Source organism: Aphis gossypii, chromosome 1 (genome assembly GCF_020184175.1).
Source record: "Aphis gossypii isolate Hap1 chromosome 1, ASM2018417v2, whole genome shotgun sequence".
In the NCBI taxonomy this organism is placed as follows: Eukaryota; Metazoa; Arthropoda; class Insecta; order Hemiptera; family Aphididae; genus Aphis; species Aphis gossypii.
In genome coordinates, this window is record NC_065530.1 from 58,957,703 (window position 1) to 58,981,065 (window position 23,363).

Genomic DNA, 23,363 nt, shown 5'->3' on the forward strand with positions numbered 1-23,363 from the left:
TCTACATAAAATCATATTATGATTTTTTAATTTGATCATAGTTTTCAGTATTTATGTCATATGCGGTCTACCACTTACTTGTCATCTGCCGCACATCCATACATTATATTATATGGTCATTCTTAATGATTCGACTGTGATTAGGTTTTATCCTAACTATGATACCTACTTCTATAATAATAATATATATTATATAATACTAAAATAAACCTAGGTCTAACCATGATTGAAGATAGGTATATCTTTAATCGTGGGTTTAACATATGACATAATTAGTTACAATTTTGTTTATGCTGTAATATGTGATATATTTTTCTACATTCAACTAAAGGGTAAGTACTTAGTATATACATAAAACCATTCCCAATTTTTTATCAATCTCATCAGTAATGCATACACCCATCAATACCCTAACTATAATTTATTAATTAAAAATGTATCATTGTGACAACAATTTCTTAGTACACAGTAAAATAATATTTTCTGAAAATATAAAAATAGTCATGCTTTTACGCTAATGAAATATAATAATAGAAAAACAGCAACAACTTGACATTGGCTTATTGGGCTGCTTTTAAAATCAGATGGGACAAATGCCCACCTTGCCGCCCCCTAAATGACAGGTTAGTCATTGACCCACCTCATTCTGGAAATTTATACTTTCTATTATTCTATTATTCTTAGAATTTCATCACTAGATTTTCTAAAGTCTCTTAAAGTATTAACTAATGATTATGACGTATATATAAGATTAATATATTGTATACAATTTAATAAAAAACTTAACTTGTTCAAAATTTCAAAATTTTTTTTTGATTTTTGATGTTATAAAATCATTTTTATAACTGTAATTTATATTTTGTATGTATATAAATATATTATTTTAAAGAACCATTTGGTAATATTTTTTGGTAAATTCACTTTGTATAATATATATATATATAAATATGGAAAAAAATTACTTTTCTAAAATCTATACATAATATTTTCTACTATAAATGGGTTAGCATGAATTTGTTGGATATCTACTACTCTTTTTATTAAAAAAATATAAAAATATTACTTATTTCACTTGGATCCCAAAAAAATATAAATATCTAAGCTTTAGTATTAGACAAATGACAAATTTTATGTTGAAAATGATGTTAGTCTAAAAAAAATGAGATAGTGAGAACTAAAATGTTCCTGGTAAATGGAATTTAATAAACTACTTTTTTTTCGTGAAACAAGATCAATAGTCATTTAATAAACCATTTTTCATATAAAATTATATAATTTAATTTATAAAAAGTGTATACTTATGAGATGAATCAAGTCATAAAGGTTAAATTAGCAGAAATTAATAATTTAATAAAAAAACAATATAATATGAAGTACATACTATAGTAAAAACTAATACAAATTACTATGTTCAGTAAATTGCTTAAATATACCTAATTGATTTTAGTAATATGGTCTTCGAGGATTATTCTGAAACATTAAAATCAATATTATTATTAAAATTTAACAAATTATACCAAACTTTGAAGAATGTGTTATAGATTAAAGTTTTTTTTTTTTTTTTTTATTAAAAAAAATGATTATAAAATTACTTACCAAAGGATTAGGACGAAAACGATATGCCAACATCATTCGTTTTCGATAAGCATCAAATTCATCATCATTTTGTCTGAGGTCTGATGGTCTTTCAACACCCAAACCATGATTTTCATTATGAGAACCGCCTCTGAAAAGTACATCAAAAGGTAGTGTACACATTCATAAAATTTTAAGATATCCAATATTTAAAAGAGTATAAAAATAAAATTACTTATTAACTGGCTCAACGATACCAGTACCACTAGATCCCAAACCTTGTCCTTCGGACCACCCAAGTTTTTGTAACATCTGAAAACCTATATTATCTTCTTTTAATTTAAATTCTTTATAATCAGACAAATCAGGCTCGCGATCTTCTCTTAAAGCAGAATACTAAAAATAATATAATATTGAGTAAATAAATTAAATAAACATACAAAAGTATTACTTTAAATTTAAATTCAAAACCTTTTCCATAAACCTAGCAAGTTCATCTGGAGGTAAAAAGTCACCAATGTGATGTTTATCTTTAGACTTTTCAGTTAATTCTTCAGCCCATCTTTCGGTAGCAACCATTTCCTCTTTTCTTAATTTATGTTCCCATGTTCCACCTTCAGTATCTTCATCACTATCATATTCATATTTAAATTTTCCAGCTCTTTGTAAACTTTCCAATTGTTGACGTTTTTTAAGCATATCTTGATATAATAAATTTATCTGTAATAATAATTAGTTATACAATTAAAAATATTATCTATGCATGTATATGATTATCATATACATTATAATATAAGTTAGTATTACTTTATAATGATCTTCTGCTTTTTTCCAATCTTCTTCAGATAAATTTATTGTTCCAAATGATTGCATAGCATATTGTATTAAAGCAGGATCATTTCGTCCTACTTGACTGATCATGGGTCCAGACATACCAGGCACACCAACTAATTAAAAAAGTTGTTAAGATTTAGTGATTAGTAAAAAGAGCTAAAATGTTAAATATTATGTAATCACCAAGTTTTTGAGCATGAACTGGTTGAGGAATACTTTGACTAATTGCAATAGGAGTACCACCAATTGTTGAAGTGACTGTAGCTTTAACATTATCATTTGCCCAACGACTTTTACGTTTACGTTTTTTATTAGTTCCATCTTCATTCTCAAAGTCCGTAGCCGCTATTTGATTTGATAATGTTTGAGGTTTTATCTCAGTTGGTGTTAATTTATTAGCTATTATTTTTGCTTTTAAGTATCCAACTCTTTGTCGAAAAATTGTATAGGCTGGAGAACTTTTGTCTCTCAAAAATCTGAAATATTTAATAATATTTTAGTATTTTAATATTTTATAAATACATAAAAATTGATACATACAATAAATTAACATCTTGGGGTCGTTCTTGTAGTATAATATTTTCAATTTCATCGCCATATTCAGCAACTGTAGCTGCCAAACTTTCGACATCTTGATTTTCAAGAACTGCTTGTGGTTCACATCTCATCACTGTATTCAAAGCTAGACAACTCCGAATCAGCTTAATTTGCGATTAAGCGCAAACCCCCTCACCCAAAATCCCACAAACAACCCAATTTACATAATAAATTATAAATGTATAGATGTTTTTTTACAAAAACTACAATTTTTCGTAACAGTACCTCTCGGAACCGGAGTGTAAGTTTCAATTGTTTGAGGTGTTGCATTCAATATATGTGCTGCTTCTGGAGTTGGTCCCAAAGACACTGTAGATGTTTCAGTTACTATAAGTGATGGTTGCTCATCAGCATTACGAGGTACAGTTGTTGTTGTTGTAGTATCTGTAACTATTGTAGCCGTTAGTGGAGGAGTTTGCAACGGATATTGTTGATAAGGACCATGAGGAATCTGTAATATAATTTGAATTTAGATATATAACAAGTAAAAATATTACAGTATACTTGTTGATTTAATACTTTTGAATTATTTTGAGATATAAATACTGGATTTTGTGACTGATACATTGAAGTTGGTTGTGAAATTTGTAAAATTGGATGTGTGGTAACTATTGATACAGTAGGAACTTGAACCACAGTGGTCTGAGGTTGAGGCTGGATTGAAGTTACTTGAACAGATGGAGTGTTATAAAAATTGGATGGTTGGTATGATTGATTAATATTATATCCAATAAATTGATGATCTGGAATAAAGGGCTCCGGTTCTTTAAATGCATCTATACAATAATTTGATTCTAAAACATTAATACAAATTATTAATAATATCAATTTTAATTAACATTGGTAATAAACTTCAATGCTTTTATTTATTTATTAAATTAATATAATAAAGTAATGATTCTTTAAACAGTATACAATAATAATCTTAAAATGTATTAATGATTTTGAAAATAATTTTAGGACACTTCATCATATCATTAAGTATTTTATATAAAAATTTTAACTTTATTAGTGTCAATCACTCTTATAGTGATTGAATATTAAAAAAACTAATATAACATTTTAATTAGAATGAGATGAACAAATCATTTTGTTTGAATTTTGTAATTGCGTTATTAAATATTAAGAGTACCGAATTAAACTATGAACGGATTAATAAATAATATAATATTTTTAATGCAGATTAATTGCTAAAATTTTGATAGGTGGGTTTTAAAAATTCTAGCTTAAAAGATGTTTTTTTTCTAATAAAGAGTGTATCGAAGGACAGTTTGAAGTCAAATTTTACCACAAGATTGTATATTGTTAAAACTTTAAATAAATGTAAATTAGTCAAAGAATAATTTAATTGAATAAGCATTATTTTTAAAAAAAAAGTAAAAGAAGTACATTTATTTAAATTTAAATACATAGCATTCTGTTTGCACCATATATATATATTTAAATCTAACATAACAAATTTTCTAAGACATTATATATCAAACATCAATTTTTTTTCATACATGAAAGTACTTAAAAACAAAATAGTTATTTTGAATACATTTTTAATGAATGAAGATATACTAAAAATGAATTATAAATTCATAAATTAAATATTTGCCATGTTTACATCTTGTATAACAATACTAAATTATATAAGTTTAAATAATATAAATAGAATTTTGTTTAATAAATTGTATGGTATTTTTAAATTTTAAAATACTGAAGCATAAAATCATATTTTTTAATAATTAGTAATTAACTACATACTTATTCAAAATTCCCAGAAAAATATTTTGTTTGGAAATATTAAATTAAAAATATATCACATCATTCAAAAAAGGTAAATACATAAGTAAAAATACAAAACAGTTATGTTGTATTTTAAGGTCTAAAAGTAATTTTTAAAATAAGTAATACTATTCATACTTTTTAAAATGATGATTTATTAATAAAAGAATTCTCTTATAAATAATTTCAGAAACCAGCTATTAAACTAAACAATAATTTATTTAAAAATTTTTCACTTAAAAATATATACTCTGAAAAATACTTTAAAAAAATAATTTTATTTAGACGTCTTAAAATATTCTTATACATACCTAATTTTGGTCCATGTACAACATTTGGTTCAATATTATTTTCAAGATCTTTAGTATCTTTCGTATCTAAAAATATATAAAAATTCTAAGAAATTAATTCACAATAAAAAATTTAATTTATATGTATATAAATGTAAAAATATAAGATTATTTTAATTATTGTTAAAATAATTTATAAATAATATGAATAGAAAAAAAATTTTTTTAAAATTTTAAAATTTTAACTCAAAAAGTGTATCCTAAGAAAAAATAAAATAGTGATTAATTATACTTTGAAAAAGAAACAACGGATACCCATATTTGTATTTTAATTAATAATTCTGAAATATTTATACATTATACGCCATTGGATCGTTTTTATCTACAATATTATAACAAACATTTGGGCAGATACAAGATTAAAAATTTTACTATAAAAAATACATAAAACGTCAAATCTTACCAGAAATGTCATCTTTTTCAAAAACATCAGCTAAAGTAGGTTTATTTTTATGAGCTCCTGTGGACTCATATGGTAACTCTTCATTTGAACCTTTTGATGAAGTCTCATTCCTGTTCAAGCAAATTTGAAATTAATTTAAATAAATATTTTTAAATTAATAATACTAATAGAAAAATTTACCAACTTTTTTATACTCTTAGATTTTTGATAAAATGATTTGATTTTATCCAATTTTATTGCATTTTTAGTGGTAGCTAAAGGTTGTTGTGATTTTTTTTCTCCAGTTAATTCAGCAATTTTCTTTTTTTTTTCTTCAAATTTAGCTTGAATTTCACGTTTCTTTTGTTCAATTAATTGTTGTTGCTTAGACATTTCTTGAAAACGTTCACTTCGTGACTGTTTTGATGGAGTTGTTTCGGAAAACTTACCATTTCGAAACATTTTTTTAATATATCCTATACACAAAATAAATTAATATCAGAATGAGTTTACAAATTATTGTAATAAATATAAACACAGTGACGAGCTTGCCTCACTGGTTTGAGGGGAGGGGGGTGGGTGGGAAGAGAATCAACTCTCAATCACAATTCGAAATTTTTGAAATTTTTAAAAATTTGTTTTCAAAGTTCTGTGAATATATTAAATGAAACAGCCATTTCTGAAAATTATTGTTAGAATAAGTTACTGAAAATCTATACACCAAATTGACAAGAAATCCATGACAAAATAGATTATTTTGTCATGAAGAAATCCAAATTAATACAATCCAACATAACAAATTATTGCATCCCCCCCCCACCAAACAAAGAAACAAAATGTTAGTAATGTCACTGTGCATACTGTTTATTATAATTATAAACATGAAATTAATAGTATTTTTGTTTAAATATTATTAAATACACTTACAGTATGAGTAATAATTTTGGTATGTTAAATTGAAAGCTATAAAATAGGAATTTATGTTTTGAGAGAGTACTCAGAGTCAAATCACATCATAAGAATACAATAAAAAAAAAAATTATATCTATTTCATTACACAAATGTTTAAATAATTTCAACGCACAAAATGTTGTTTTCAGATAAACAATTAACTATTATAAAGAATAATCACATTGGTGAACAATAGATTAAATAGTCTTATATATTATGTTAAGTATAATTTTCAATTCTTAATAGTAGGAAAATCTAAACACTAAAACTAAACAGTGAAAACCATGAGATAGGTACTAACTTGCACAATACAAGTTTTGATATAATTTGTTATCACTTATCATTATGCAAGAAGTAGACAACGAGGCACTGATAAGCAAAAAAAAAAGAAATTATAAGTAAAATTTCATCAAAAATTTCACTCAATAATTTTTAATAATATAATTAAGTAATAAATATTAAAATTCATTGATGTATTTATTATGATAATGAATACTTTTTCAAAACAAAAAGATAAAATATAAGTATTTGTATAGTTGATGGATTATAAAGGTATGTTTTAATTAAACTATTATGCATAGAAATTTAAATATTTTATTGAGTTTATTATTTCTAATTTCAGATAAAATAATGCGTAGATCTCACGGAGGAAATTACTATGATCCACTGCCTTCTAACAGTTCATACGGTGGTGAGTTTATTGAAACAGAAAATGATGATTTAACGGAACAACTAAAAGATAAGGTGAATACTTTGAAGTCTCTCTCTATTGACATTGGTGCAGAAGTAAAATACCAAGACCGCTTACTAAGAGATATGGATCATGATTTTGAAACTACTGGAGGATTTTTGAGTAACACACTTGGTCGAGTTACAAAACTTAGTAGAAATAGTGGTGGTTATAATATGTTATATCTAATTTTATTTAGTTTGGCAGTATTTTTTATACTATATATATTTTTAAAACTGAAATAAAAATCAATATTGTATGATATACCTATTTACTATTATTAATAACTGTGATTGGTCATTTAAATTCTATATTTTTAAAGTACATAATGATTAATATTTTATTTATATATACATTTTAATAAATTAATATTTTACAAATTTTAGTTTTTATTTTATACTATTATTATAGGTACTTAAATATTTTACTAAAAATTTGATTATTATACTTCCATTTGTTATTAAATTATTAGATTATTAGTGTTAGTTTTAATTAATGCAAAATTATTAAACATTTCATTCAGTTGAATATGATTCTGACAAATATTTTAAATGTATAGAATGTTAATCATAAATACAGTAGAACCTTGATTATTCAGGATAATGCAATGGAGGGGTTACACTGATAAATGAAAACCATGGTTAATCGAGACTTTTTATTTATTTAACAATGTTATATATGTGTAATGTGTAGATTATTTAATTACTATTAATTATTATGTTATTAAGTTATATCAGGACTAATATAAAGTAACTAATCTTTGTTTTTTTACTGTTTGAAATTATTTTTCTTAAATTTTCTTGTAGTAAATTTAATCTAATTGTTACTTGGGGGAAAGGAAATCAAAAGTATAAACTATAAAGTATCTAAAAGTAAATTTTATAATTGTTAGTAACTAAAAAATAATTAAGAAAAAATGGAAAATTTTACGCAAATCCATCATTCTACAAAATTGTTTTTATTTTTTATAGTATAAATCTATTTTATTTTTTTACTATTTTACGGTATTTACAGAAAAATGTTATTAAATTCTGAATAATTTAATGTAGTAAATTTATAATATATTTAATATTTAGGTAAACCCTATTGTTATATTCTGTGGTAATATATTAATTTAACACGGTTGGTCAAAATCTTAGATCATATACATATCATGTATATAATCTAAGGTCAAAAAACTAAAAAAAATATATGATACACGCATTTATCGCATTTAGTGTATCTAAATACAAGATATACGTATCAAAGATTCATGATATTTTTATACTTCCAATTGAATTTTATTAACTATTAAATGTTATAGGTACATAAAAGGTCATTATACCGTCCATAATCTATACTCTATAGTATTATAGCCTATAGCAGAGGTTCCCAACTTTTTTTGACTCACGACACCCTTAGTCATTTTCTAAAAATTCGAATGCATCCTATTGACAAGTGACAACTTCGGTTTTATATAACAGTGTATAAGTATAAATAAAAGTAGTAAGATGTAGATATAATATACTATATACACATATTATATTTTATAAAACAAATTATCACATTGAAAATCAACTATATATTTTTATTTTTAATTATTATTGCATAAATATTATAATAAAAAATACATTTCGAATAATTCAATGGCACCCTATGGTTGCCGCAACACCCCAGTTGGGAGTCTTTGGCCTATAGGTAAATACTTATTAAGTCATAAATATTAAATAATACAAAGAATCTATACTCTATACACATTTTAAAATTATAACTAATACATCAGTATATGTATATAAATACACCAAAATTAATAAATTACATAAAAATTACATCTTAATTTTTACTTTATATAGTTATACCTATGTATAATTGGTTATATGGACTTATGGTTACCTGGTTTTTAAATTATATGCTATTTTAATTTTTCAAACATTTTGTTTAATAGATTAGATCTACTGAATAAGTGCACAAAATTAGTTGGGGAAATTAAAACGCTCAACAGGAGCAGATGAACACAGACTTGTGTTATATCTTATAACAAAGCAAAGAGTGCACTTCAGTGGCGCAACCAGGGGGGTGGACCCCGGGTCTGGACCCCCCCCCCTTGGATCATGCCATAGTATTTATTTTAATTTTATATTTTTAAAGTTACCCAAAAGTTTTCATCAAAATGTATTGATTATAATTATTATTATTAGAGTTGGTATAATAATATAATTGTATTTCTCAAGCAATGAAATGTATTTATAATGTATATATAGTATATACTCAGGAAGAGAACAGAAAAACAATATATAATAAATAAAAATTTTCCTGGACCCTCCCCCCCTTGAATAAATCCTGGTTGCGCCACTGGTGCACTTTAACTACTTCTCTGTACTTTTGATTTGATTTTCTATTTTATGTAAAAAGACCTACATAGTTACTCTTATACCTAGGTAGTGGATTCATATTTTATAAGAACAAAAATTTCAGTTTAGCGCTCATCTGTATTACTATAACTGTAATCTGTTGATGGGTATACGGGCACCTTAATTTAATTTAATGTTTTTCAAATTATCTTAAAAGTTATAACATTGTGTAGTAAATTTTTATTGTTCATTTCGGCTCAATTGCATCTAAACAACTATTAACAATACAACATAAATAATACATTAATACACACACAATAAAAAATTATCACTATTGTTTCATTTATGTTTTGAGGGTTCTGCTAATCAAATTTAAATTTCTTAGTACTATTCAGTAAATACAAATATTTACAATAATAGTAATTACTACCTTGTATATTTTGGCAAAAAATATGCATGATACTTATATAAAATATTAAAATGTACCTATCATGATAAACGATACTAGATACCTACTTTAAAATTATGTAGATATCACAATACAAGATACAATTGTATCTTTGATACTGCTCAACCCTGTATACTATTATAATAATTAAATGCAATATTTTTGGAAAAAATTATATTAGCAACACAATACTAAAATAAAAATAAATTATTTTAATAGTTACATCAAAAAAAAAAAACAAATCTTGAAATACCTATACTAAGATACTATTAGTGATACATATAAGCTGAAATACTATTTTCAACCTCCTATTTAAATTGTTTTTTCATTTACAATCTTACTTGAATGTTTCAATTCAAGTTTAAGAAAAATTTGTTATATTACATGTGTTATGGATTTCGTAAAAATTTAAAATTAAGATAACATTTTTTTAATTGGTCAACACTCAAGTTCTTTTATAATTATTATTTATGAAAAATCTTGTATTAAATTTTCAACTCTTAGCTACTTATACAAAATTTTTTATAAATTGTTAACTAAAAAATAATTTGCAATTAATATTCATGATTTTAATGAATTTTAGTCATTATTTGAACTTCAAACGCTAAAAAAAAAGCACTACAATTGCGCCTTTGTATATTCTTATAATTTTTGAATCACCATAAGACTAACTTATGAGGAATTTTGTGTTAAAAATTTGGCTATCTATATTCAAGTATTTTGACTCAGCCAACAAATTTTTATTGATTTTAATAAAAAAAAATAATAATTAACACAAATATTTAAAATGTCTATAAATAGCATTGAAATAAGCATAATATTTAAAAAATTAAATTATGTAAAGAAAATTGTTAATCTAAATAGCTGGTAACATTTTCAAGTATCTACACTTATAATTTTTGAATAATAACAAATATTTAAAAAATTTTCAGGATAAATCGTTATCATTGCGTGATTTCATAAAAATTTAAAACTCAGATGCTCATAAGTCATAACATTTCTCTTTTAAATGACACTCAAGTTTTCTCAATGGCTATTTGAAGGAAAACTTATAGAAAACTTTGTGTTGAATGTTTAACCTTAGGTATAAATACTAAAAATGTTTTGTATTTTAAACTATAACATTAATTGCATATTATACAGAACTGCATTGTTTAAAAGATATGTGTACGAAAAATAACCTATGGTTTGGTTTTTCTTCTAACATAACCTACTCTTAATCCAAGTGAAGTTCAACTAAAAAAGGTGTATTCGACCTTACACAAAGAAAGTAGTGCTATAACCTTTTGCAACATTTTACATCTAAGGAATCTAAAAAAATAAAAAAATATAAAATTATAATTAATCGATTAGTCAAGTTATTAATGGTGGCTACTTAAATCAGGCTTATCATGTTATAAGATATTCCTTCTATAATATAAACTTATTTTAAGTACTAATTTATATAAATTGTTTCTGTGTTCTGTCTAATGTTTTTTTTTTTTTTTTAAAGTTATGATTTAGTTTTTATATTTTTACATTGACATTTTTTATTCAATATGCATTCAAATATAAATTAAGTTCAAATGAACAATTCATTTTTTGACCAACTGGGACACCATTACAATTTACAATATCTAATATCTAATTCAATCTATTCTTGAATGTGCGACCTGATGATTTTGAACATGTCACATCATTTTTCAGTTGTTTCTAAATAACAGTTATGACATTCTTTGCCTAACACACACGGAACATAGAAATTTATACATGTTCATTGTCAAACTTTTTTTTTTAAATTGTGAACATAGGTACTGATTAATGGATTGAAATTGTAATAATTCTGAAAAAATTGAATTGTTCAATAACACCTAAATTTGTATGTTCCACATGTATTAGATAAAGACAAAACATTATTGTTAAGTATCAAATTCTCTTCAACATTATCTCTGAAAACTCATTAACATCTAAGAAATATATAAATAAATAAATAACAAGTAAAAATATAACCAATATTAAATATATTACATTAATTTTCAGTTTTTTTTATATAAATATAATATATGTATACAATATCATATAGGTATAGGAACCTTATACTTTATACAATTTAAACACCCAAAAGTGATACACTTTCAAGTGTTTATAAATAACTATAATAATTATAATAGAGAACATATTATTATGCCAATAGTCAGTTAACAAAGAAAATAATTTAACAAAATATAAAAAAAATAGGAAAAAAATAGTAGAATAATATAAATTTTAACAATAATTTTGATTTGACTCAATATTTATAGAAATCATTTAGGGAAAATGTCAATAATTATATAACCCTTTTACAAAATGTTATAAAAAATAAAAATAATAAACAATTAACTAAGTGTTTTTACTTTTAATTAACATTCAGTCATTAAAGAAATTGTTATACCTACCATCATATATAATATATATGTAATATACTAATATGTATAGCCATATATGATTTCAAAACTTTTAAACAGTATTAAAATTTTGGACGTTTTTCAAGTTGTATATTCCAACATTTTTGCATTAAATTATATCTGCAATAAAACAAGTAAGAACTGATATTTTTGTTTTTATGATTTAATATTGCACAATGAATTTAAATTAAGCTAATAATTATTTATAATAAATAATTTTTTTTTTAAAGGGTTGTGTATGTACAGTCAATTATTTTAATTTAATTTTATCCAAAACTTACCTACTGTGTATATTTTATTTAACCCAATTGACAATTAACCCCCTTCATTTTAAAACAATAAGTGTTATTATAAACAATAAATAAAATAATTTTAACATTTTAAATATAGAGCAACAATAATTTTTAGTATTAAGAGACAATTAATATCTTATAAGTTATAACTCATATAAGCAATAATAAAATATTCTATGTTTGATATTATGAATGTTAAAAGATAAAAATCATTGACATATTCTGATCTTTTCTCATTTTATTAAACATTGTATTATATTATACATCATCAATATTGTTCTATTGATAATATACAACAAATGGTTGACAAGTGAGGCTGGTCAAGTGGGAATGCATTGAATTTTGATTTCAACATAGACCATAACATAGAGTATAAGGTCTATAGATTTCAATGATACATCATTGTATACAATAAAACATTTTGATTGAAGACGATCTATTAATCTAGGATGTTTTATATGTAGGTAGTATAATTTTTATTGACAATTAAAAAAAAGAAAAAATATAAATTAGGTACCTATCTATAAAATAGTTAAAATATGTTGAAAATTATATCATAGATATAAAATGAAAGTATAAATATTTGATGAATATTCCAAGTTTCTTTGGTTATTTATTTTTAAATTATAAGAAAATAAGAAAATCAACTTTGCCAAAAACTGGTTTTGACTAAAACTCTCTGGTTTTTCTTAAATTGTATTATATATTTTATCCTTATAATAAAGAATAACACTGAGAATTTTATACTTCTGATATAAAAAATACTCCTAAAGTTTAAATTGAAGCATTTTTACTGTCCCAAAGACCAAAAGATAATAAGTTATCACTGATGACAGGCAGAAAAAAACAATATCATTGTAAAATTAATATAACTATTATCGCTTCACTCAGAATTTAATAATTTTTTACAATCTGATTTTTTTTTTTTTTTTTTTACAGTTTTTGAAATATTTACATACATAACTTTAACCAGGTGCAAAATTAAGCTATCAGTTTAAAGAGAATACTTCATACAGGTATTAAAAATCTTAAGAGGTGCTACAATTATTTGGGCATTAAATGTCAATATTGAGAAGGTAGCTAAAAAGATTATGATATAAATATGAATTAAACAATTTTAATTTAAAATTAAAAAAGTTAAATTCATGGGAATTTAAAAACTTTGAAGAAGTTTGCTATGCAATTCATAAATAAACTTGATCAAAAATAGTACATAGGTATTCAAACATTACTTTAAATTGTTGGTTGAATAATATTGCAAAAACAATATTAATGGTACTTATACCATTAATACAATTATTATTAATTAAATTATATATTATTTTAAGAGCGTGTACTGTATGTACCTATACTGTACCTATTGAGGATGCATAGGAATAATTATTAATCAACTTAATAGATTAAAAAAAAAATACAATACCAGATCCGATTAGGTGCCTAGTTATCAAGATGTCAGTCATCATCTGTGCAGCTGGAATCATCATCTGAATTGATGATATCAATAGATTCATCAGAAGATGATTTTTCAAGTGTGTTTATCTAATTGAATTTAAAATATTGAAAAAAAAATTATATTATAGTGTTCATTTTTGTAGTTATAAAATGTATACACACTTCTGTTGCATAGCTGGTTGAAGATGTCGTGTCATCATCATCATCATCGATGACAATGGATACAGACTGCTGGTTGTTAATTAAACCGAATGCATTCCATGTGTTGACTGAGCTTGTCTATATAATTTAAAATATATTAAAAATATTAATATATATGTATTTACAGATATATGTATACATGAAAATTTATCAATATTTTATATTTGTTAGTTACTAATTAAAATCGTACATCTGTTAAAATGATCTATTTATAGAGTCCAGTGCCGTGTTGAACATTTACGAGTAATGAGTATAAACCATGATTCACAATATATACCTATTTCAGTACCTAACTACCTTTAATCACCTTAATTTAGTATGACAAATATGATTATAATGAATTAATATAATTTTGACAACAATAATATTAACTTTTCATTAACTTTTTCATTTTTGCAAAAAAAAGGTTAGTAACTAACTAATAAATTTTCCTAGGTGATGTAAAATGTATAGAGCGCAATTGGTCTATCGACCCTAAAAATTTTAAAGTGCAATTGGTATATCGATCCTAAGATGTTTAGAGTGCAATTGGTAAACTCCCAATAATATAACTAATCACTCAGGCAATAATTTCCATCACTCCACTAACTGAGACCATAGTTTGTAAACTAAAATGCTACATAAAATGTTTTTAATTATCTATTACCTACTACGTTTAGGAATTAAATAAATTTGGAAAGTAAAATTGGATAGCAAATAACACTAAGTTAAATAATCAATAATCTATTTAAAGATAAAGCAGAGATCCAATCTTATCCATTTTGTTTCCAATTACTTGTGTTTTAAGAAAATTAACATAGGTTGACAGGCACGGCACTAGAATTTTTTTCCAGGGGAGGCAGAGTGGGGCAAATATTTTTTTTACGTGGGCTAAAATTTTTCAACAAATACTGAGGTTATTTTAATGAAATATAAATATTTTCGTATCATATAACATAATATAGCTATTATCTATATAGTACATACGTTTTATATTGTATGCTCTGAGAGTCTAAACAGATAATATATACAAACTTTTGAATAGTTAAAAATGTTTTAAGAATAATGTCAAATATTTTTCTTGTACCTTATGTAATAAAATGTCTAATCACAGACCTTCAACAACTATATTCATAATGATGACATGATACACAAAAATGATAAGTTCTTTATGACTTTAATATTACATACCTTTGTGAATGAATAATTATGTTTCTTTTACTTACCTACATTTCATAAATATAAATTAAAGTAATTGTGTTTAGTAATGAACAATTTGTTTCAATCATCTTTAATGCAATGATTTGGGATACGTTTATTTGTTCATTTTCATCTAGTAATTAGTACTCAATAAAGGTAATAAAAAATAAATAAAAGATTTTTTCTTATTTTACAAATTTCAAAACACATTTTATTGAAATTGTAGTAAATTTTTTCCTTATTAGACAAATAATAAATTTAATTTATTCCTCAATTTTTTTAGTAGTGACAAATATATTATATAAGCTAAATATTGATATTTTACACAATATCGTACATATTTTTTAGTGGGGGGGCTGGCGAAGGGGCTGATCTGTTTTCTGGGGGGGCTAGAGCCCCACCTTGCCCCCCCTTGGCGTCGTGCCTGTAGGTTGATAAGATGAGTAGTGAAATTGACGCGTATACCACATCTAAGGGACTCTATTATCAAATAACAATCTTAAATCCATTTATGGATTTGTATTAAGACTATTACCATTTGATGACCAAATTACAAAATTATATTTAAACATCGAACGAATGAATAATGTATAAAGTGCCTTCGTGCAGCTTGAATTCTGAAGTATTTACAACTTTGAGCCTTATAAAACCCTGCATAGGGATTTTTTTTTGTGCAAAACATACATTCAAACATCTGTACATTGTAGTTATAATGTTATATGTGTATTTAATTATATTTATTCATAGGTACTCATTACTGCAATTATTGTTATTAGGTAACTAATAAAATATTAGAATACGGTACATACCGCGATTGATATATCATCATCTCCTGTAAGATCAATTATATTGTCAGACCAGATTGCTTTTATATGGGCTATGAACTGTTCGTCATTCGTATAATAATATCCAGCAGGAATCATGTATTCATGTCGCAATACCATGGCGTCAATATTGTCTTAGATTTGTTATGCTAAACAGGTAATGTACGTTTTAAATATTTTCCAACTAGTTAAATATAATAACATATTTGAAATTGCATATTTAAAATTAAATGAATACAATATATTTAAATATCGATTGACTTTGACAAAGAAGAGTATCTAAATATTTATGTTGTTTTAAATTTATACACAGATTTTGAATACTCAAGACTCAAGAGTATCAATTTTAAATTAAGTTTTAAGGTACTATACATACCGACTGAAATAATTTATAGATTAAATCTATTTACATTGTAAATAAAGAAAAATTGAAAAAAAGTTTTTACTGCATAAACAGAAAATTAACTTGTCGTCTAATTTTGATTTCAAAATGTTGTTTAGTTTATACCTGTTTTTTTTTTTTTAATAACATAATTTTAAGTGTTATTCTTAATTATTATGAAATGAATTAATTTTATTTATAATTGTGTTATTTTATTATTTATGCCAATATGCCATGTTTGGACAAGCCGATATCGTTAATTATTTTTGATAATCATGATGTGCATTGTTAATCATGCGTTAATTCTATTCAACAAATTCCTCTATATAATACGATTTTTTTTTTTTGTTCTCCTGGAGATTTCGTTGTATGAAATTTTCACTGTATTATACTTAAACGTACTTAAAAAAAGTTATTTTATAAATGTAAGATGATTTTTTTACTTTCATTGGTTTTCAAAACTGAAAAAGGTACATTATAGAAACTTTACTCGTATCTGAATTAGATTGTATGTGTATTTTAGTATAATTTTAATTTTATAATTCAACATTTAATGAAGTGCATGAGGTAATTGGATTGTTAATACCATTGATTCCATTGATCAATGTTAATACTTATTTTATAAATTATTTGTAGGATTTTCTACACTCATGTAAGTTATACTAGGTACCTATCTTATAATCACTTAAATCACAAAAATGAAATGATGGAGATTGATTTAAACATTTTAAATCTTACACAAGTAGGTAGTTAAGTGAACAATCGGCTATCAAAACGGTATAGGTATAGTTAGGACCATATTTACGCACGGACAAAATAGACATTTGTCCTGGGCCCACGGGGCCAAGGGGTCCACCGGTGACAAACACTATGTAATATAGGTTTTATTTTGTTGAAATAAAAATTTATTTTTATTTTGTCATGGGCCATATATTTGGTAAATCAAGCTCTGGGTATAGTTCGGCAAAGTTAATGTATTCCGAAAGCACACCCAATGAACAATGCTCATCTGCTGAGAGCATAATATAATAATTATAATGAACACGACTAATCTTTTAAAGCGTCATAGTTTTCATATTTTGGAAAATTGATCAAGAAAATATATTACATGTATATAAATTTATAATAGAATGCATTGTAATTTTTTTTTTTTATACTATATAGTACCTATTACTATTACTATACTTATAATAATAATAATAAATACATTTTATAATTTTTAATGATATAATAATCACAACAAAAATTCTTTGTAAACTACGTGTAAAAATAGCTAAGTAAAAAAATAAAAATAAAACTTTAAGCACAATAAAGATGTTATATCATAAATAAATGCTAAGTAGGTATATTGAATTTAAGTAATCTTATTTTGTTTTAAGAATTTATTTACTCAGCGAAGAATTATCTAGAATAGTATATTAATATTAGTTATAATATTTTTTAAATAATAATAATTTATATTTTAATAGCCCTTCGCATTTAGTTATTTTGTTCATAACACTTTGTTTCTCTTAAAAAATAATTCCTCCCCAAGTAAATAAATTCTTGAAACAAATAAAGTTTACTTAAATTCAATATACTTAACATTTATTCATGATATCACACCTTTATTATTTTTTACCTGGCAATTTTTACACGTTTACAAAGGGTTTTTGTTATGATATCACTAATTTTTAATATTTTTTATCATAAATGCAAATAATAACAATAATAATAATGATAATGTTTGTTTTTTTGTTATTATCTATGCCCTATGGCAACAATGACACTAGAAACGACTGCCGTGATTCTGAATTTAATATAAATTTCCATTAAAAAGTTCGCACTTTTTAATTTATTTTTAAACCTACGATCTTGATGATTTGATTTTTACAAAATTAAGTTTACACAATGTTTCTGATGTTTTGGAGTTTACTAGGAGTTAATTGATCTAGTAGAAAATTAGTTATATCATATAACAAATTTGTCTGTATTTTAGACAGTTTAAAAGGACAACTCCTGCTTTGATATAGGTACCTACTATACACGTCGTGCAGTTATTATTATTTTTTTACTTAGCTCGCGCCACGACCGTGGCACTGGATAGCGGATAATTCAATAAAAATTGAATAAAATAAAAACAAAATAATTTAATTAAATGGTTAGAATTCAATAATAAAATAATAAATAAGTATCAACTCAGAAATTGATTAATATATATCTAAGTAAATATACTTACTTCGTCCTTCTTGTGCGTTTGGTTATTTATCAGATAATCAATATTAACAACACGATTATTGATATTATATTCTGAATAAATCGCCTTATCCTCATCCATGTCCTCGTCAAAATATTGTCAATAACGATCACATCATCACCATCTTCAACCGTATGTTTTGCAGCATAGAACGTCAAAATTAACATTGAATATTTATAATTAAAATATACCTACTCTTTTGATACAAATTACAAACACTATTTTCGGCTACCTATAGTGATGTAAATTACATAGGTATTATATTTATATTAGTGTAAATTACAAACTTCCAAATAGATTAGATTTTAATAGCATATGACTAACATTTTTGGACTTAACAATTTCTGGATCTAATAAATTGGATCAAAATTCTGTTAACTTCGACGATCATACGGTATTGTATAATTTATATATTACTATATTATTATATCATACAGTATTGAATTGTGGTCAGTTACAGTCGCCGGTGGTCGTAAACTCTATTTTTGTTTATCTCTTCATATTGCTATATTTTTTTTCGTGCTTAGTTTTTGATTTACAAGTTTACAACAGTATTAAAAATCGATATCAATACATTCATCACTTCGTTCAGAATCTAAAAGAAAAAAGTGGGAAAATCAATCTCAAGTAGACTTAACAAAAAATTCAAATTTATTTTCAGATTTCTTATCACTTCACTACATTAATCGAAATTTTTATTAAAAAACACGTCTAAATTTCCACGTTCTGAGTGTGTTATCAAAGACCGACGTGGTCGGTATCGAATCTCCTTTTTAATAAAACACAATGTACATTTAGTTGCATTACAATATATATAAGGCACAGAACAATTTATATAAATAAAATATAAGACAACTACATTGCAACGTACTTAATTTATTAACGTATTACATTATTAATACCTCACAGAGCATAGAGACCATATTTTATTTTATTTTTTTTTTAAATTATAAAATCTGTAATAATATAATAAATTTTAATTTAATCATCACATTGTATATAATGTTATTGTAAAACCGTATATTACAGAAGATAATTCTTTTAAAAAAATTAATGTTTGATATTTTAATCTCCGTGTTCAGTGTAAGTTGAATTTTTTCATAGTTTATCTCTCCTCTTCAATGATCAAACTATTTCTTAAATAATATATTAATGTGTCTATCTTCAGAACCGTTTTTTGTAACAAGTTTCTCTATGGTTTCTGACACTTTTAAGTCATAATTATTAATTTAGAGCGCAGAACAGTCAAAATCTAATGCATTTAAAAATAATTAAATATGCATGCACTTTGCACTTAAAAAAGAACAATTATGCATTAATTTTTTTATGCAATATTTTCATAAATATAAATATTTTACTCACAAACTATATTTATATAATATGCTAATAATTTTGATTATGATTAGATTAAATTAATTTCAAATAAAGTATTTATAGATTTTTAAAGAGCGTGTGTAAATATACATTAGTAAAAACTTTCAAAATAAATATATATTAATTTTTTTATTGCTAATTGTTCTAATTTTATTATAAATTTATTACTTGTCATCAAATATGCTCTAAACCAGTAGTTCTTAACCAGATTGCTATAGACCTAGCTTAAGGGTGACACAAAAAAGCAACAAAAAAAAAAATAAATAAATTTTTGCAAAAAAAAATCATATTATTATTGTATTCATATTAATATCAAAGTTTTGAACGTTTTTCTCTGTGTACTTACTGTAATTTTTTTTTTTTTAATAATAGAATAATTTATAAAGCTAAGATTGTTTATTATTTTAATGTTAAGATGACGCAGTGCTTGATTCTAGTGGTTAAAGGTGACATGAATCAAAATTATTGAGAACTACTGCTCTAATCAATAGTAAAGTTAAGAAATAGGCGCTTAAAATTACAAATACATTTACATATACACTAAATATGCACTACGCCATTACATAAACTTTTAATATGTTTTTGGACTTTTGGTAGTGCCATGAAAATAATTTCAAGCGTATTTAGAAGTAAATTGAATAGTCCAATAAAACATGCAAATGCAAAAACGTCCTTACCCTATAGTTATATTATACATATTAGGACAACTTATTTTCATTGCCTAGGCCCTAGGTACTACAACCAGGTATGACTTCGACTGTACTTGATCGTACTGATGAAACGTAATTTGAACTTTAAAATTTAAATGCATATTATAAAAAAGTGTGGACTATATATTTTTAGGTAATAATTTTATACAGTTATAAGAACAATTCATTTAGGATCTTGTATCAAATTTTTCAAGTATTTTTATCCATTGAATAAAAAAAAACTAAAAAAATTTAAAAATTTCTTATGCATATAAATAGTTTAAAAAGTATAAAATATTTTTTAAATTATACCACGTATAGAAAATAACCTTGTAAAAATGTTAAGTATCTACGGTAATTCGTAGTTGAATTACCACAAAAAACCAAAATCATTTGAGGAGATATATATAGTGATATATATTGTACGGGTAAATATCTAATGTCGTAAAAATATAAAAATACTGTAAATGGCCATAAAAAATTAATTTGACTTTTCAGTAGACATTATTTTAATAAGGGTTGCATAACATTAAGAACTTAGTATTAAATTTTCAAATTTTAGTTATAAACAGACATTTTTTATGAATTTCCAATTATAAAGTAAGGTTTATCGCCATTTATAAAAAAAATGTTATTTGTTCATAAATATAAAACTCAAAAAGTCAGAATATTTGAATTATTTCATTACTAAGTGAGAATGTTAAGTTTAAACGGTTATCCGTTAAATGAAATCAATTTTATCAATAATTACATGGTTTATTTTAAAAATGACCGTTTTTCTTAATTTTTTTTCTGTTCTTCTCGATTATAAAAAATTAGGTAGGTAGATAATGAGAATTTTATATTTTTGTCTAAAGTACCACTACTTGTTGATGCAATTTTTACCAGAAACCACTCCCATCTTTGAAAATCGAAACATTTTACCGAATACTTATTCTGTTTACAAACATAAAAAACAGATCATTGTAAATTCAATACATTTATTGCTAATCCGCTCAGAACTTAAAATATAATATTATTGTTGTTTGGTGCTTAATAAAGAAGTGTTATAAATTGATAAAAAATAAGCGAATACTCATACCCAGTGACCTAGGTATACTCATACACTTGGGTATATTTAATCATCACTGGTATAATGTATATATAGAATAAAAATGAGTATAATATAGTATATATATATCGAGATAGCCGTAATAATAAACGAATACGGAAATTAGTGACTTTCTCTTATTCAGATACCAATCAGACGACTTCTTATAATGATATTTTAGGTACACGAAGTTTTTATTTTATACAGACACTGATACTACTTGACATTTTTAGTGCCCGCAAGCTAATAAAATGTAAAGTTCAATTTCAGAGTTCTCATTCGCGACTAAATAAATAATTATTATCATATAGTAATATTAGATCACTTATCCTTATATATAATCTTACGTAATCTTGTGTTGCGTTCATTTTTAATTCACCAGCGATGTATATTATTTTTCTATATAATACACAAAGCATCATATTAGGTAGGTATATACCGTATATAAAATACCAGGTATAACTATCCATATACATTTACATGCACGACCGTATTTGTTCGTTTGTATATGTAGGCACAACACGACTGGACAAAACACACGACCGTTCGAAAAATATATTTTATCAAGGTTTATTACATTTATGATTTAGAAAAAAATTAAACACCTTTTTTCATTATGAAACAACTAAGCCATAGTGATATATAATACACAATATACACTGTACTGCATAATGTATATAATACACTTACACCCGTGTATTAAATATTTACACTAAGTGTATTATTTCTAACTGTAAGTTCTAATATACTAATTTTTTTTTAAAAACAATTTTACTTTGTTTAAGTTGGTTTTATATATTTTTTTAAGCAAGACAGCTATACAGCTAGACAGCTTATATCCACGTATTATTTTATAACAATTAGGTACACATTATTCTGCATAAATTTGTATTTTTTATTTATTTTTTCAATATTTTTAATGGAAACTTGTTGTCAGTATCAATATCTATTAAAAAGGTATATAAATTATTTACTTTTAAAACAAATGATTTATGTTCATTCAAATAACGTTTCAATTTTATGTACATATAATACATATTATAGTTAATAATATTAGTATTTAGAATACAAATCGAAATTTGGACAAATAGTTTATGGGTTATAACTTTTTAAGATAACTGTTATAAACTTATAATTTATAAGTTTTTAAACTTTAAAGTATAAGTTAGCACTAGACTAAAATTTTGCGGGTTATCACCGTACCTCCCAATTCCGCTTACTATAATCTATAAATACCTATAAGGCTATAGTAT

The 23,363-nt window shown here is 24.2% G+C and overlaps 3 protein-coding genes across 6 annotated transcripts; 1 reads left to right on the forward strand and 2 right to left on the reverse strand.

Moving 5' to 3' along the window:
* Nucleotides 1-1,329: 1,329 nt before the first annotated feature.
* Nucleotides 1,330-6,723, reverse strand: LOC114128548 (SURP and G-patch domain-containing protein 1-like). Of its 3 annotated transcripts, none has more exons than XM_050207910.1 (13): nt 6,436-6,718; nt 5,714-5,984; nt 5,530-5,639; nt 5,088-5,153; nt 3,526-3,749; nt 3,232-3,457; nt 2,950-3,091; nt 2,593-2,885; nt 2,383-2,522; nt 2,047-2,295; nt 1,811-1,971; nt 1,597-1,726; nt 1,330-1,470 (listed from the first exon to the last, which is right to left on the reverse strand). In XM_050207910.1, exons 2-13 carry the CDS (start codon nt 5,968-5,970, stop codon nt 1,444-1,446), a joined length of 2,025 nt encoding a protein of 674 aa, XP_050063867.1. In that variant the 5' UTR covers nt 5,971-5,984; nt 6,436-6,718; the 3' UTR covers nt 1,330-1,443. The 3 variants fall into 3 exon arrangements, with proteins under 3 accessions (XP_050063867.1, XP_027848881.1, XP_027848883.1); XM_027993080.2 differs by having other exon boundaries at nt 3,526-3,800; nt 6,436-6,717; XM_027993082.2 differs by lacking the exons at nt 1,330-1,470; nt 1,597-1,726 and having other exon boundaries at nt 1,817-1,971; nt 2,027-2,295; nt 3,526-3,800; nt 6,436-6,723.
* A 113-nt stretch (nt 6,724-6,836) lies between these two features.
* On the forward strand, nt 6,837-7,960 carry LOC114128542 (BET1 homolog). Its single transcript, XM_027993071.2, has 2 exons — nt 6,837-7,011; nt 7,082-7,960. The coding sequence occupies exons 1-2, from the start codon at nt 6,999-7,001 to the stop codon at nt 7,432-7,434; spliced, it is 366 nt and encodes a 121-aa protein (XP_027848872.1). The 5' UTR covers nt 6,837-6,998; the 3' UTR covers nt 7,435-7,960.
* A 4,301-nt stretch (nt 7,961-12,261) lies between these two features.
* Nucleotides 12,262-19,297, reverse strand: LOC114128579 (uncharacterized). Of its 2 annotated transcripts, XM_027993124.2 has the most exons (5): nt 18,940-19,288; nt 16,325-16,488; nt 14,298-14,414; nt 14,104-14,222; nt 12,262-12,510 (listed from the first exon to the last, which is right to left on the reverse strand). In XM_027993124.2, the coding sequence occupies exons 2-4, from the start codon at nt 16,457-16,459 to the stop codon at nt 14,136-14,138; spliced, it is 339 nt and encodes a 112-aa protein (XP_027848925.1). In that variant the 5' UTR covers nt 16,460-16,488; nt 18,940-19,288; the 3' UTR covers nt 12,262-12,510; nt 14,104-14,135. The 2 variants fall into 2 exon arrangements, with proteins under 2 accessions (XP_027848925.1, XP_050054093.1); XM_050198136.1 differs by lacking the exon at nt 12,262-12,510 and having other exon boundaries at nt 13,011-14,222; nt 18,940-19,297.
* Nucleotides 19,298-23,363: the final 4,066 nt, after the last annotated feature.

Excerpts from the sequence above, each read along its gene's own strand:
- LOC114128548 (XM_027993080.2), bottom strand. The coding sequence starts at position 5,970 with ATGTTTCGAAATGGTAAGTTTTCCGAAACAACTCCATCAAAACAGTCA. Across the intron at positions 5,154-5,529 it reads TGAAAAAGATGACATTTCTG|ATACGAAAGATACTAAAGAT; the intron begins GTAAGATTTGAC and ends ATATATTTTTAG. Across the intron at positions 2,296-2,382 it reads AAGCAGAAGATCATTATAAA|ATAAATTTATTATATCAAGA; the intron begins GTAATACTAACT and ends TTATTATTACAG.
- LOC114128579 (XM_027993124.2), bottom strand. The coding sequence starts at position 16,459 with ATGGTATTGCGACATGAATACATGATTCCTGCTGGATATTATTATACG. Across the intron at positions 14,415-16,324 it reads ATGATGATATATCAATCGCG|ACAAGCTCAGTCAACACATG; the intron begins GTATGTACCGTA and ends TAAATTATATAG. Across the intron at positions 14,223-14,297 it reads CAACCAGCTATGCAACAGAA|ATAAACACACTTGAAAAATC; the intron begins GTGTGTATACAT and ends AAATTCAATTAG.